Source organism: Marmota monax, unplaced genomic scaffold, assembly GCF_021218885.2.
Source record: "Marmota monax isolate L192 unplaced genomic scaffold, Marmota_monax_Labrador192_F-V1.1 WCK01_AAM20220418_F8-fsc00353, whole genome shotgun sequence".
In the NCBI taxonomy this organism is placed as follows: domain Eukaryota; kingdom Metazoa; phylum Chordata; class Mammalia; order Rodentia; family Sciuridae; genus Marmota; species Marmota monax.
The window spans coordinates 213419-228717 of record NW_026692700.1 but is presented as its reverse complement, the minus strand read 5'-3'; the positions used below and the strand labels follow the sequence as shown (position 1 = coordinate 228717).

Here is a 15299-nt window from a genome sequence, read left to right as displayed (position 1 = left end):
TTGTTCCAGGTTTACGGAGGGGCCTCTGAGGCTCAAGGAGGCTAAGTCCTGCCTGTCTCCTCGCGCTGTGCCACCTCGCTGCGACCCACACCTCCACCTCCTTGCCCTCCTATGACATTCCTAGCACACACCGTGACAGGTCACTCCCTTGTTATTTAGTTCACCTGCCTCTGTGTCTTCTCTAGATCATCAGCTTTTCAAACACAGGGTCTGTCTGCCATCACTGTAGCTCCAGGGCCCAGAGGGTGCCTGGTGAGCAGCCCTCGCTGAGCTGGCCGCAGGCTGCTTGGCCAATACGTGGCTGATCCAGGACTGGACCCAAACACTGTGCCTTTGATAATCTGGCTCCTTGTCAATCGTGCACCCACTGGAGAACGAGCCCCTGACCTGACGGTGAGGGGACTCCCTCATCTTCAGGGGCCAGACCCACGCTGGCCTGGATGTACATGGCCTCAGGGGCAGGTTGCTTCCCTGGGCCAGGGAGAAGCTGTGCTGCAGCTCAGCACGTCCTCCGGGAAGCAGCCACGCTGACAGTCCACCTGTGTCCAGCACGAGCGATCCCTTCCCAAGGCAGCAGAAGACGCTGACCACCCTGCTGTGGGGCAGGGACTCTTGTTCTCCACAGCAGAGATCCTGAAGGTCCCCCTGGACCTGGTCCGCCTTTGGCTGCATGAGGCTGAGCGAGTGTATGGGGACAAAATGGTGGACGAGAAAGACCAGGAAACCCTGCACAGGGTCACGGTGGCCTCCACCAAGAAGTTCTTTGATGTAAGTCAAGCCACCAGCTCCCTCTGCTGAGCCCAGGGAGGCTCCAAGAGGGACAGGGAGTGCCTGTGGCCAGTGGGGACTGCAGTCCTCTGGGAAGGGCCCCTGGGGTGGGGATGGCCACGGGTGGTCCCACAGGATGACTCAGTCATGTGACAGTGGACCCAAGTGAGAAGGAGCTGACCACTTGGGGTGGAAGGGCGCCCTCCATCCCCCCTGGCCTCGTTCCTCGTGCCCTGCTGCGTTTCTGTGTGGACCCCCGGTTTTCATGGGTGCACCCTAGTTGTGCACACTGACGGAAGTGCTGTTACACACTCACACACACAACACAGCGGTATAATCTGGCCAAGGTCACTCCCTGGTGCAGCTTCTTAGGACCGTCCATTCCTTCCACGAATGGGGGATTGGAGCATCCCACCAAGGATGCCCGTGGTTTGCAGGGCCAGCGGCAGCCATGGTTTGGGTCCCTGGCGTCCTAAAGCCTCTAGGCCACCTTAGCAAAGTCCTCAGGACACCAGTTCATACCTGTGCCGCGGAGGCAAAAACGCAAGTATCTGGTCTCTGGTTTCCAGGAACTCGGTGAGGAGCACATGTTTGCCAAACCGAATATCTTCTGCCACTTTGTCCAAGGGATTGGTGACCCCAAGTACTTCAACGTGACCGACGTGGCTCATCTGAACAAGCTGCTGGTGGACGTCCTGGACAGCTACAACGAAGTCAACGCCGTCATGAACTTGGTGAGTGGTGCCAGGGCTGTTGGCACAAGCCAGGGACGCACGGCAGAGACTGGCTTTCCTGTCTCCACACAGCAGCGCCCCCAGGCACAGGTGCCATGAGCCCAAGGCTGCCTGAGACCACCGGAGTGCACACAGGGTTTCTCCCCGCGTGCCTGTGACAAGGCCTCGTGTGTAAGCCAGAGCTGGGAGCGGTGGCACCCCTGGAATCCCAGCTGCTGGAGCCAAGGCAGGGGGAGGGCAGGTCAAGGACACTCTGTCCCAAAATAGAGATAAAAAGGGCTGGGGGTGTAGCTCAGTGGTGAAGCACCCCGGGTTCCATCCCCAGCACCAGAAAACAATAAATTAGGCACAGTAAGAGACTAATAATAACAACTAACAACAAAATAGAATCACTGTGACCATATACTCTAATGAAAACTATTTAAAACATATTAATTAATTATTTCTGGAACTTTCCACGTGATATTTTTGGAAACTGAAACCGTGGCAAAGTGAACCCACAGCTGAGGGGGCACAGCTGTGAACGTCTGAGGGGCATCCCACGGGCTGCGTGACTCCCGGTGGGCACCCCAGCGTGGCACCTGCCGCCCAGGGGCTGGTGAGGGTTTGCGTGCCAGGCGGGCCCTCCATGAGCCTGGTCCCCTCCACAGGTGCTGTTTGAAGACGCCGTGGCGCATGTCTGCAAGATCAACCGCATCCTAGAGTCGCCCCGCGGCAACGCGCTGCTGGTGGGGGTGGGCGGCAGCGGGAAGCAGAGCCTCTCGCGCTTGGCCGCCTACATCAGCGCCCTGGACGTGTTCCAGATCACCCTCAAGAAGGGCTATGGCATCCCGGACCTCAAGGTGAGGGTCACTTGGCAGCTGGCTGCCCTCAGAGTGTCACCCGTCCTCCTTGGAAGTAAATGCCGCAGTCTGGCTGGGCACAAATAACCAAGCCGCCAAAAAGCCTTGTAGGTTCAAACAGCAACTCTTTATTCCCGAACTCTCACCGGCACTCTACACACACTTCCCGGGAACACACTCCCTCCACCGGGCTCCACGTGCCAATTCTCCCGGAACCCGTGGGAACTCAACTCCAAAGCAGCGGGCGCCCGAGGCAGCAGGATCCGCCCTAATCCTGGAGCCGCCCTATTCCCCACCCCAGGATCCACCCTAATCCCCCGAGCCCCCTAATCCCAGAGCAGGGTCACCTTTCAACCATTCCCTCTAGCAAAATGCCAGGCGTCATTCCGACTAAACTGTGGCTCTCAACAAGTAAAGGCCAGGAGGTATGAGCTCGGCCCTTCAGGGGGGTAACCCAGGGGTGTCACCCCAGTGGGAACAGGCCTGCTCCCCCAGGGAGCCCCAGCAAACACGGTCAGTCCAGAGCCGATGGTTGATGTGCTCAAGAAGAGACCCGGGACTGCTCTGAGCTAGACTCCATCTCCCTGCCCTTGTGCCAGGGGCAGGTGCTGGCCAGGTGGCCTACATGGAGCTGGTCGGGAGCCCAGCCAGAGGGCACACGTGGGGTGCAGGGTCTGCTGGCCGAAGCCCCAGTGAGGACACAGGAGGCGAGGCGCAGGCTGCACTGGGACAGCCATGTCTGGGTGACCCCAGCTCCCACCTCCTGGCCCTCCACCTTCGGGGGCCTTCAGCTTTCTATGTGAAGGAGATGCCTATTATTGGAGGCCTTCTAAATGGTTTAGCTTGTCAAAAGATGTGGAATTCGAGGCTTGCTTTTGACCCCAGGCGGGCCCCAGCCAGCTGCCCCACGAGAGGAGCTCTGAACAGAGACTCGAGGGAGGGGGAGTAGCTCCTCAGGAGAGGACGGGTCACTCAGGTGCCTGTGATGGACGTGTTCAACACCACAGATGCCCGTGGGTCTTATCAAAAAAAAAAAAAAAATGAAGGCTGGGGTAGCGGCCCACCTGTGACCCCAGCAGCTCAAGAGCTGAGCGAGGCCCTGTCTCAAAAACAAATAAAAGGGTCTGGGGATGTAGCTCAGCAGTGGAGCTCCCTGGGCCCATCCCCACCAGCAAAATCAGTTACTTGGGTACTGCAGAGAAGCAAGTCAGTGAGGCCCTGAAGATTCACACCAGTGCTTGGGTTCTCCCGGCAGGCATTTCTCAGTGGGCACACGCAGGCCAATGGGCAAAGATTTTCTCAAAGATGGCAGGTTGTTCGTACCCTGCAACCTGCTTTCTGTTGGGATTTCTCTTCACTGAGACTTCTGGATTCGAGCTGCTGGTCTTCTGTACACCTGCTGGGCCGGGGCAGCGTCAGGCCGCACGTGGCCCACTCAGGGCCGTCCACGGGTGGCAGGGCTGGTCCCCAGTCCCAGCCTGGGTGTGCCTGCTGAGGGCCTCCCCCAGGGTTTCCCCGTGAGGTGTCGCTGGGCTCCTGCCTTTTGCGTGTGTGGTAACCTACACGTGACAAATGATTCACCCTTTGGTGGCCTTTGGTGGCTTCACAGTCACCCCCACTGTCACCTCACCACCGGCCACTGGCAGGACTCTCTGATTTGGAAACAGACCCTCTCCCTGTTACACGGCACCCCATGTCCCCCACGGCTCCTGGCTGTGCCTCCTCTGCTTCCATCTCTGTGCCAGGGACCTGCAGATTCTGTCCTGGGTGGCTTGCGCCAGCAGCTCCCTTGGCATGCCATCCTAAGGATTCACTGTGTTGTCACAGGTCTCAGAATGTCCTTCCTTGCCAAGGACCATGCATTGTGTGTCCCCTGCCCATGGATGGGCACCTGGCGGTCCCAGCAGCAGGCTGTGTTCCTGTCATGGATTTAGGTGTCCCTCCAGAGCCCTGCACCTTCCCAGGACGCTCTGGGTGGCTCTGGAGGTGTCCAGCTCTGGGTGGCTCTGGAGGGTGCTTCTAGCCCAGATGGTCAAGGTCTCCCAACATGTCCTCGTCTGGCCCAGATGGACCTGGCCGCCCAGTACATAAAGGCTGCTGTGAAGAACGTGCCCTCCGTGTTCCTGATGACGGACTCCCAGGTAGCCGAGGAGCAGTTCCTGGTGCTGATCAACGACCTGCTGGCCTCCGGGGAGATCCCCGGGCTGTTTGCGGACGACGAAGTGGAGAACATCATCTCCTCCATGCGACCACAAGTGAAGTCCCTGGGCATGACGGACACGCGGGAGGCGTGCTGGAAGTTCTTCATTGAGAAAGTGCGCAAACAGCTCAAGGTAGGACCCACCTCGGGCAGGAGCCGCCCGTTCCCTGTCCCCTCCAGGGTGGGTCCTTGTTCCCCAGGTCACGGGAAGCTGTTAGCCATGTGCAGGTGGCAGGGAGGGGACAGCCTAATGAACTGCAGCTGAAGATTCATTTCCTGGGGGCTGGCGGAGACACCCCAAGACATAGAGAAACACACCGCGGCCTTCAACACCGCGTAGGGAAGGCCACAGACTGAGAGGGGCCTTTGCTTCCTCTGCCTGGGAACTCAGGGTGGCCGCGGCGGAGGGTCCACCCACAGCCTGACAGTCTGCTGCTGGTCCTTCTCCCCTGCTTGGTGCAATAGAGCCAGGTTCTCCGGCTCCCCTCTGGGTCCCTCTGGCAATGGAGGCTGCTGTGGGGCTGGAGTCCCCGAGGTGCTGCAGGCTCCGGGCTTCCTGACCAGGCCCTGCCAGTCCCGGGGCCAGGAGCACCCGTCACCTCAGGGAGAGCTGGGAAGTCAGAGGAGCATGAAGCCAGCTGTGTTCAATGGCACGTCCAGAGAACCAACCTCCTCGCCCCTGAGAGAAGGGACAGAGGATGAGGGGGACGGCCCCTTCCCCAGCTGGGGCCCCAGGAGTCCCCATCTTGTCTGGGAAAGGCCACTGTCCTTCGGGGCCTGCAGGAGCTCTGTATCTCTGACTAAACCCAGGAGGGATCAGGCCTCCTGTTCACAGTCCTCCCCCTTCAACGTGGAGGCCACTCCCTGGCCCTTCCTGGTCCAGCCTTTCCTTCAGAAGGAGGAGGTGCTCAGGGAGGGGGTCAGGGTCGCCCCACACCCTCACGTTGCTAGTGAGTGCCGTGACGTCCGCTGGGCGCTTCTCAGTGTGGTGCCCAGTCACCATGCAAACCCAGAACCAGGATGTGCTCCCCAGGCCTGTGGACACCGAGGCCTGCTGACCACGGCGCTTTCCAAAGGAGCTCGCTGGAAGATGACAGGACAGCCGTGGCACTGCCACCCCAATGAGCCACGGGCCTGTGTCCCACATCTAGGTGATTCTGTGCTTCTCCCCCGTGGGCTCCATCCTGCGTATTCGAGCAAGAAAATTCCCTGCCGTGGTCAACTGCACGGCCATCAACTGGTTCCACGAGTGGCCGGAAGATGCCCTGGTGTCCGTCAGCACTCGCTTCCTGGAGGAAACGGAGGGCATTTCGGTGAGGCGGGGAGGGCACAGGTTCAGGTCTCCAGTCCCCAAGACGTGGCCCCCAAGGAGCAAGGAATGGCCTCTAGCAGTCCCCAGGACCACCTCGTGGGGGCTGAGGGAGCCTTTGTTGAGGAGATCGTTTCCAAATTGACCACAATTAAAAGTAGTCTTGCTGGGGCCATTTCTAGGGCAGTGGCCCTGGGTGGGAGTCTTGCTCCCCTGAGTCTCTTCTGATGGCTGAGAGGGGACTTGGTGCATCTTGTCCACGGCCCAGGCTGAGTTCAGGAAGCCCCACCCGGCTGATCTGCCGTGGCCAGCAGCTGTCCCTCTTCCCTGGGCCCTCAGAGCAAGGCTAGGGACCCCAGCAGGAGTGGGGACATGTGGATGGGGCCCGGGGGTGCCAGCCTGTCCCCTCCTCCCCATAGCGGGAGGTGAAGACCTCCATCAGCCTCTTCATGTCCTACGTGCACACCACGGTCAACGAGATGTCCAAGGTGTACCTGGCAACCGAGAGGCGCTACAACTACACCACGCCCAAAACCTTCCTGGAGCACATCAAGCTCTACCAGGACCTGCTGGCCAGGAAGAGGCTGGAGCTGGTGGCCAAGATGGAGCGGCTGGAGAGTGGCCTCAGGAAGCTGCAGAGCACAGCCTCTCAGGTGGGCAGCGGGCCTCGGGCGACCCCGGGGAAAGTCCCACACAGGCCAAGTGCTGCGGGACCGAGACCAGGGACAGACGTGTGGGCCAGCAGAGAGCCCGGGCTGCAGGGTCTCGCGGTGGGCGCCTGGCCCACACAGTGCTGCCCACCCTGCGGCCCAGGAGGCTGGATCTCAAGGCCAGCATGACCAGGGAAAATGCACCCGGGGCCCTTCGCCCACGGCCCCTCCACACCATGACCTAGGGGACCTTTTTCCCCAGTCGCCTCGGCTGTGCCTGAGAAGCAGGGGTGCCTCACGCCTGTGACGCCTGTGACGCCTGTGACACCTGTGACACCGTGGGCATCACTGGTGAACTGAGACTTCCCCCGAGTCCCTGGGAGGCGGAAGCCCCCAACCCACTGCTGTGCAGGCCCCATGGCTGCCGCCCGTGCCCACCCGTGCAGGGCAGCGTGTGGGCCCAGCCCCAGCTCGCCGTCCCCGGTCTCTCCTTCCCCAGGTGGACGACTTGAAGGCCACGCTGGTGGTTCAGGAGGCTGAGCTCAAGCTGAAGAACGAGAAGGCAGACAAGCTGATCCAGGTGGTCGGCGTGGAGACCGAGAAGGTCAGCAAAGAGAAAGCCATCGCGGACCAGGAGGAGGTCAAGGTGGAGATCATCAACAAGGTGGGCGCCGCAGGGCAGCGGGGGGCTCCTGGGGGCCAGACCGCACCACAGACTCGGGAAAGCCTTGAGACCCGGCCAAGGAAAGAGCTTCCCATGCAGGGGACAGCAGGGGGCAGCTCTGCCAGGGGCAGCTGGCCCAGAGGAGGGCTTTTAGAGACACGCCTGCCCCACAGCTGAGATCCTCGAAGCCAGGCCAGGCCCCTGAGGTGGCATCGCCAGGCGCCTGAGAGAGACGGAGGCCACCGGCCCCAGCCAGCTCTCCCGGGTGGCGTCCCTTCTGCACTTGGACAAGATGCAGAAGACGCCCCTGGAGCCTGGTACTCAGACCTGCTGCTCCTTGAAGATGTGGAAAAGACCCCCGGAGCCTGGGGCGTCCCTGGCCTGGCAGCAGCTGAGGCAAAGACCACTCTATGGCTCGAGGTGTCTCCAGCAGAGACCCTCATGGCCCCGGGGTCCTGCACTGTGGCTTGTGGCCCTCCCCACACGCCTTTGTGTCGTCAGGGTCGGGTCTGGGCAGGGGTTTCCAGTAGTCTTCCAGCAGCGGCCACTCCCTCCACATGGCAGGGGCTGCTCCCTCGGCAGGTCCACCCTGGAGGACAGGCTGCTTCCCCGGCTGGGAGGAGGCCAGGCAAGGCAGCCAGGAGCTCGGCCCCTTCCTCATGTCAATAGCTCAACCGCACGCCTATTAGGCAGACAGGAAACTGAGGCTTCGGGGTGGCCAGCCCCCTGCCCAAGGTCGCAAACTAGCAGGTGGCCTAGTTGAGATCCAGGACAGGACACAGACCTCACAGCCTGTTCTCTCCCAGCTCCTCTGGTCTCTAGTGGGCATCTGGAGGTCAGAGGGTCCCGGCTGACCCAGAGATCAAGTGTAGACACACACGCACACGCGCACACACAGGCACGTGAACCAACTCAGGCCTGAACGAGGAGGCCCTGCTTTCCGAGGGGGCCGTCCTGGGGGATCACACTGTGGCAGGGTTGGTCCCCCTGCGGGATTCGACCCTGTAGGACCCCCACTGATTTTTCCTAGAATGTCACCGAGAAACAGAAGGCTTGTGAGACGGACCTGGCGAAGGCAGAGCCAGCCCTGCTGGCCGCACAGGAGGCCCTGGACACTCTGAACAAGGTATCGGAGGAAGCGGGGGTGAGGGACCCGCAGGAGACACCTTGGCCCCGAGCTGGGTGGCGAGGCCCGGGCCCATCTGTCCTCTGCAGAAGAACCTGACAGAGCTGAAGTCCTTTGGGTCCCCCCCGGACGCTGTGGTCAACGTCACGGCTGCCGTCATGATTCTGACGGCACCCGGAGGCAAGATCCCCAAGGACAAGAGCTGGAAGGCAGCGAAGATCATGATGGGCAAAGTGGACACGTTCCTGGACTCCCTCAAGAAGTTCGACAAGGAGCACATCCCCGAGGCCTGCCTGAAGGCGTTTAAGTGAGTCCCAGACCCCTGCAGCTCCTCCTCACCTCGGGACGCCTGCTCGGGACGCCTGCAGTCTCCCTGCTGAAGCCATCCCCCAGGGGCGGCCCCTCGGAGACCAGCCCCTGGGAGGGAGGCCAGCCTCTGGGGGACAGACCAGCCCCTGAGAGGGAGATGAGCCCCTGGGAGACCACTTCCTGGGAGACCAGCCCCTGACCCAGACCAGCCCCCTGGGGACAGACTAGCCCTAGCACAGCAGCCCCTAGGCATGTGCTTATCTGGGGGTGGGGTCTTGGGGTGAGCTGAGTGGGGAGAACCCAAAGACTCAGGTGACCTCTGGGCAGATGGGGCCACCCCTGAGGGTTAGGGATCCTGGGGGGTAGCGTGGCCCAGGCTCCTTGGGAACCCCACCACCCTGTCTCCCTCACCTGAGGAAGCTGGGGCAGATGGGGGCAGCTCCCTTCCCATTCAGCTCCGGGGCCAAAGCACATGGCTGATGAGCTCTCAGCAGGAAACTCCGGGGCCCAGCCTGACCCTGGGACTGGCTGCCAGGCCCCACAGAGGCCCGTCCCTGCCACAGAAGCCTGTTACCCATGCACACATGTGCACACACACTCATGCACACACAAATTCAGAGTGTGTGAGCACACACACACCTGCCTAACGTGCACACAGGTGCACGTGCACATGAGTGGTCACTTGCAGGGGCTGTGCCTGTGTCTCTCTTTCCTTCCACTGTCCTCTATTGAGGCCATGTCGGGAGGGAGGCCCCCACAGGCTCAGTGGCCTCCCTCAGGTGGCGCAAGGACCTGGGGACCCTACTTTACTTATTTATTTATAATGTTTTAGAATTATAAATATTTTATTTATTTTCATGTTGTGCCGAGAATCAAACCCAGTGTCTTCCACATGCAAGGCAAACGCTCTCCCACTGACCCCAGCCCCAGCCCTGGGACCCCACTTTAAACCCATGATTTCAGACAGTAGGCTCACAAGTTGCCCCATTATGTGAGCACTTCGGCTGGTTTTCTACCCCCCATGCCCCATGTTCCTTGTCCAGGGGCCCCCTAAGAGGCCACCAGGACCCCAAGGGACCCCAGTGTGTCCCAACCCCCACTGGTGAGGGATGGTGTTGAGCTGCTGTAAACCCTTAGGTCAGTCTGAAACAGTTTAAAGTGTAAGAAGGAAAAACAGCCAGGCACAGTGGCACACTCCTGTAATTCCAGCCCCTTGGGAGGCTGGGGCAGGAGGATCGCAAGTTCAAGGCCAGCCTCAACAACTTAGTGAGACCCTGTCTCAAAAAATAAAGAGGACTGAGGATGGGGCTTAGTGGTTAAGCACCCCTGGGTTCCATCCCCAGTACCAAAAAGAAAAGAAAGAAAAGAAAGAAAAATGAGGTGAACACAGCAGGTCCTCGCAGAACCCCAGGATTCTTGCCTGTGGGGGCAGTTGAAGAATTAAGATGGCATCAGCTCTGTGACACCTGACACACTCTAGTTTCCTTTCCATCTAGAACATGGGACTCAAGTCACCTCTCTCCATTCTCCACCCCCAAAACTACTTCAGAGGCCAGATCCGATGTCATATTTTTCTCTGTAATCACTAAGGAACAACAAAAAAAAACAATGCCCCCTCCTGTGGCCATCCCGTGCCCTCGCCCCACACAGCTAGGGCGCCCCACGCTGCAGAACCAGGGTTGGGAGGCAGGCATGGGCCCGTCCTGGCCAGCCCTGCCCAGCGCCCTCTGCTCCCGCAGGCCCTACCAAGGCAACCCCACCTTCGACCCCGAGTTCATCCGCTCCAAGTCCACGGCGGCCGCGGGCCTGTGCTCCTGGTGCATCAACATCGTGCGCTTCTACGAGGTCTACTGCGACGTGGCGCCCAAGAGGCAGGCCCTGGAGGAGGCCAACGCGGAGCTGGCCGAGGCGCAGGATAAGCTGACCCGGATCAAAAACAAGATCGCGGTGAGCGCCCCGTGGGCCCACGAGGCCCCACGCCGCCTGCCCACGCGGTCCGTCAGGCCCGGTTTCGGGACTGGGGTGCAGCTCAGGGTAAAGCGGTGCCTGGTGTGTGCCAGGCCTGGGCTCCCTCCCCAGCATGCAGGAAGCGCACCTGCTTCACATGGGCGGCACGGCCTGGGAGCAGGACCCCGGGGACCGGTGCATGCCAGGGCCGCGTGCTCTGGGGGGCTCCAGCCAGCCCTTGCCCGGGGGTGGTCCAGCTGTCCCGGGAGCTCTCCACCTGTTTTGGCAGGAACTCAATGCCAACTTGAGCAACCTGACGTCAGCATTCGAGAAAGCAACTGCGGAGAAAATCCAGTGTCAGCAGGAGGCTGACGCCACCAACAGAGTGATCTCACTGGCTAACAGGTAACGGCTGCGCCCAGGGACACCCCACCTGTCCCTTGGGTCCCCCAGAAGGGACCAGCCCTCAGAGGCCTTGGAGGGAGGAAATGTTGTGACTTTCTGAACTTTGGCGGAGGCTCGCCGGCCCACCGCCCCCCTTCCCTCTGCAACCTTGAGGAAACTGGACCTTTGGCAGAGCTGCCTGGACACTGTGTCCACAGGGGCTCGCTCTGGGGCAGCATGCTCCCTCACAGTCCTCAGGAGACTGACGGTTCCGTGGTTCTCCCCATGGACACCCAAGTCTGCGGGTGCAGCACATAACCTGCACACGTCCTCCCGCAGAGTTGAGGCCCTCTCTAGGTCACCCCAAGGGTTCCAGAGCCAGAGGTGGTTACTGTGCTGTATGTTCAGGGACTAGTGACAAGAAAAGAGCCTGCGCGTGCTCGGTGCCTACGCTGCCCGTGCTCGGTGCCTACGCTGCCTGTGCTCGGTGCCTACCCTATTTTTTTCCCAAACATTTTCCATCCGAGGTTGATTGTATCTGCAGAAGCAGACCCTGCGGGGCGGGGGGCGGGGGGCTGGCTGACGTCATCACAGGCCGCTCTCCCCAGGAGCTGGTGGGCCAGCTTCCAGGGCCCTGCCCAGCCAGCTTCAGGGATTGGGGCTCCAGGGCAGAGCGGCCACTGGGAAGCAAATGTGGCCCCAGTCCGTCACATTAACGCTCCAGCAGCCTCATCAGGAAAGTACAAAGAAGCATGTGACACTAACCCTGATCGTACGTCATTTAGCCACAACATCTGAAGCGTCCACCTTGAGCCCCGAGCCCCCCGTGTGGTGTCCCCCGTGGGCCCTGCCTCGCCTGCCGCACTCAGTCACCACCCGGGGCTCTCAGTGGCCATGGCGGGCGGAGTGGCTTGGGAGCTTGAGTGCCCGTGCCTCCGTGCTCACCTTTAGAGCCAGGCTCTTAATTGTGTTCTGCCCAGTGGCCAGTGACTGCCCAGAGTCAGCGTGACCTGGGAGCCCCCCAGGGTAGTACAGACACTGCCCCCGTGGGGTCCGACTGACCTCTGCTCTGGGGTCACTGAGAAATGAGGGCTGCCAGAGGACGCACCAACAGACCTCAGCCTGCTCAACCAGGCAACCTGGCTTGGAACACACGGGCCACAGCTGCAGGCACACAGGGCGCCATCAAGGCTCAGGGACCGTCCTCAAGCTGGTGGCCTGCAAGGTGACGCATGTGCTGAGTCTCCCGTCTCGCAGGGCCAGGTGCCCTCTGAATGCCACGTGGTCCTGTAGCCACACAGTCCCTGCCCAGACTTCACCATCCATGAACCAAGAGTGGGTGAAACGGTCCGGCGGCATCAGCATAGACAGGCCAGGGCACAGTGACGGGGGACACCACACCCCCAGGGTCCGTTTTTTGCTTCTCCAACGCGTTCTCATGGTGGAGCCCTGATCCCGGGGAGGGCTTGAGGGGCTGGAGACGGACAGCACTGAGGGCCAGGCTGGCAGCCCTGCCCCACCCGCGCTCATGCCCCACTCCAGGCTGGTCGGCGGATTAGCGTCTGAAAATGTCCGCTGGGCAGAATCAGTGGAGAACTTCAAGAGCCAAGGGATCACCCTGTGTGGGGACGTCCTGCTGATCTCTGCCTTCGTCTCCTACGTGGGCTACTTCACCAAGAAATACCGAAATGAGCTGATGGACAAGTTTTGGATCCCTTTTATAAACAGATTGAAGGTAAACACAGCCACGGCCGTGACTCGGGGAACGGGGGAGGCCCCGGGCAGACGCAGCCACACTGCACCCCACTTCCCGGCGGAGGCTCGGCCCTTCAGGGTTTCGACATGGTGACGTCACTTCTGGCCGTGGGGCCAAGCTGCTCCTTCAGGGTGACACCGGGGCCGTCTCCTCCAGCTGGCCCAGCGCGACCAGCGTCTAACCACGGAGCAGCGAGCTGTCCAGTGAGTCACAGGGCACGTTCCCCCGCCCTCACAGGTCCCCATCCCGATCACGGAAAGCCTGGACCCCCTGAGTCTGCTGACAGATGACGCAGATGTGGCCTCCTGGAACAACCAGGGCCTTCCCAGCGACCGCATGTCCACCGAGAATGCCACCATCCTGTGCAACACGGAGCGCTGGCCCCTGATTGTGGACGCCCAGCTTCAGGGGATCAAGTGGATCAAGACCAAATACGGGAGCATGCTGAAAGCCATCCGCCTGGGGCAGAAGAGGTGTGTGGCCGAGAGCCGAGAGCCCAAGAGCCCGGCCGGGCAGCGTGGGCTGGCCCTCCCGGCGCCCGCAGACACGTCCTGGGTGTGGCATGTTTGTCACATGCACAGGGGGACCTTCATGGATGCAGGCACACAGGCCCTGGTGTCCAGTGCCAGGGAAAAGCATCAGCAGGGACAACCATGGGCCCCTTCCTCTTGCCCACTACTGCTGCCCTGTGGGGAGGAGGCGTCAGGCTGGTCATTTCTCATCTCGTGGTTTATGTTCCTGCCCCAGATGAGAGTCAGTGGCTGTAACTGTGGGCTGATGACGAGTGCCCTGTCCACCCTCCTATGTGCTCGGCAGCGAGGGGCAGGGACAGGCAGGGACAGGCAGCGTTGGTCCTGCAGCCTTAAGCAGCCCCTTCCCCTCCGCTCCCCGGCCTCCAGCTCCTCCCAGGGAAGGATGAGGTAGCTGCTGGGAGGAGGAGGCTGCCGCTGGCTGCTGGGAGCCATTAGCCAAGTAGGTATGACAATTTCCTTGCCAGCGTACCCCATGTTGCTGACATGTTGCAGTGACATTGAATGTAAGTGACCTTGCTCAAGGACCAAGGCAGATTAGGGTGTTCCCGGTTTTAAGATAATCCTGTTTAGGGCGTTCCCAGTTTAGGTTCCAGGTTTAAGGTTTAAGATTATTCCTGCTGGGAATAGGGCGTATCCTGCTGCCTGAGTTCCCCTTGAGTTCTCACGGGATTCAGACAGTATATTTTGGAGATAGAAGCCCAGTGGAGGTGAATTTGGGCAGAGAACGTGGATTTGGGCAGAGAACGTGGATTTCCCCAGAACGTGATTGTAGACGGCTGGTGTGAGTTCGGGAATAAAGAGTTGCTGTTTGAATCTACAAGCTGTGTGGTGGCTCGTGATTTTGTGCCCAGCCAGACTGCGGCATTTGTGCCCAGCCAGACTGTGGCAGCTGGCTCCTCGGCTGCCTCCAGGGCACCCCTCCCCCAGGGCCACCTCTCAGGGACTGCAGCTGCCCCCTCACAGGCCCCTCTGCATTGACGTGCCTCTGTGCTGTGCCCGTAGCTACCTGGACATCATTGAGCAGGCCATTTCAGAAGGGGACACCTTGCTCATCGAGAACATTGGAGAGACCGTGGACCCTGTGCTGGACCCTTTGTTGGGCAGGAACACGATTAAAAAGGGAAAGTAAGTTGTGTCCTTCCTGAGGTTTAACTGGGGGGAGCATCCCATGGGAGGCACGGACTGCCCTGGGTGGACAGGGGCTTGCACAGACGCTGCCTGGTGTGAAGGAGGCCCAGTGCCTGGGGAGGCTGGAAAGAGCAGCCGTCCAGGGGGAACTGTCTGCACCCCAGGTACTAGAGAGCCCCTCCAGACGGGCCCTTTAACAGTGAAAGTTTTCTTCTTTCTTTTCTTACGCATTTTGCAAACCTGGAGAATGCCTTCCCTCTTTAGGAGCTCTGGAGAATCTGACCTAGTAAAGCGTGCAATGCGGTGCACCGCCTTTAATACCCTCGCAGTTTTGTGCAGACATCACCTCTGTCTAGCTCCACAGTGCTGCTGCCCTAAAAGGAGATGCCACACCCACAGGGCGTCTCTCCAGGTCCCCTGCCTCCCAAGCCCTGAGGAACCACTGATCTACTTCCTGTCTCTGGATTTGCCCGTGTGGACACTCCAGGGAAACAGAACCATGCATGCTGTTCTTTTCGGATCTGGTTCTGTTCCCTCGGCACTGTGTTTTCAAGTTCTTCCATGTTGTCGCACATCTCAGTACCCCGTTCCTTTTTGTGGCTGAATAATATTCTGTTCTGTGGATCTCTCACGTTCCGTCTGCCCACTCACCGGCTGATGCGTTGAGCGGGTGCTACTCCTTAGAGTATCAAACAAGTAACTCAACTGGACGTGTGCCATGTCAGGGCTGGCAGAAGCTACCCGTTGACACCAGGGTGTAGGCAGAACTCAGAGGGGGCAGGTCCACAGGCTGGGGCCTAAGGCTCTGAGAAGGGCCTGGTACGATGCAGGTGGGCAGGGAGCCAAGTGAGCTCCACCAGCAAGAGGGGGAGCAAAGACGGGGCCAGAGGGAGCCACCCCACAGTGGGTCAGCAGCCCTGGGGCTCCCGCACCGCTGCCCCTCAGGGGG

General features: G+C 60.5%; 1 protein-coding gene across 1 annotated transcript in view; it reads left to right on the top strand.

Moving 5' to 3' along the window:
- Dnah17 (dynein axonemal heavy chain 17) overlaps nt 1-15299 on the top strand; it is a 93722-nt gene that overhangs the window by 60875 nt on the left and 17548 nt on the right. Inside the window, exons 51-64 of the mRNA XM_046446652.2 lie at nt 607-768; nt 1338-1502; nt 2153-2344; nt 4411-4677; nt 5696-5857; nt 6273-6506; nt 7003-7167; nt 8198-8293; nt 8383-8600; nt 10342-10549; nt 10839-10954; nt 12476-12668; nt 12927-13162; nt 14225-14347. Coding sequence (XP_046302608.1) covers nt 607-768; nt 1338-1502; nt 2153-2344; nt 4411-4677; nt 5696-5857; nt 6273-6506; nt 7003-7167; nt 8198-8293; nt 8383-8600; nt 10342-10549; nt 10839-10954; nt 12476-12668; nt 12927-13162; nt 14225-14347 — 2537 coding nt within the window. The remainder of the gene's footprint in view (nt 1-606; nt 769-1337; nt 1503-2152; nt 2345-4410; nt 4678-5695; nt 5858-6272; nt 6507-7002; nt 7168-8197; nt 8294-8382; nt 8601-10341; nt 10550-10838; nt 10955-12475; nt 12669-12926; nt 13163-14224; nt 14348-15299) is intronic.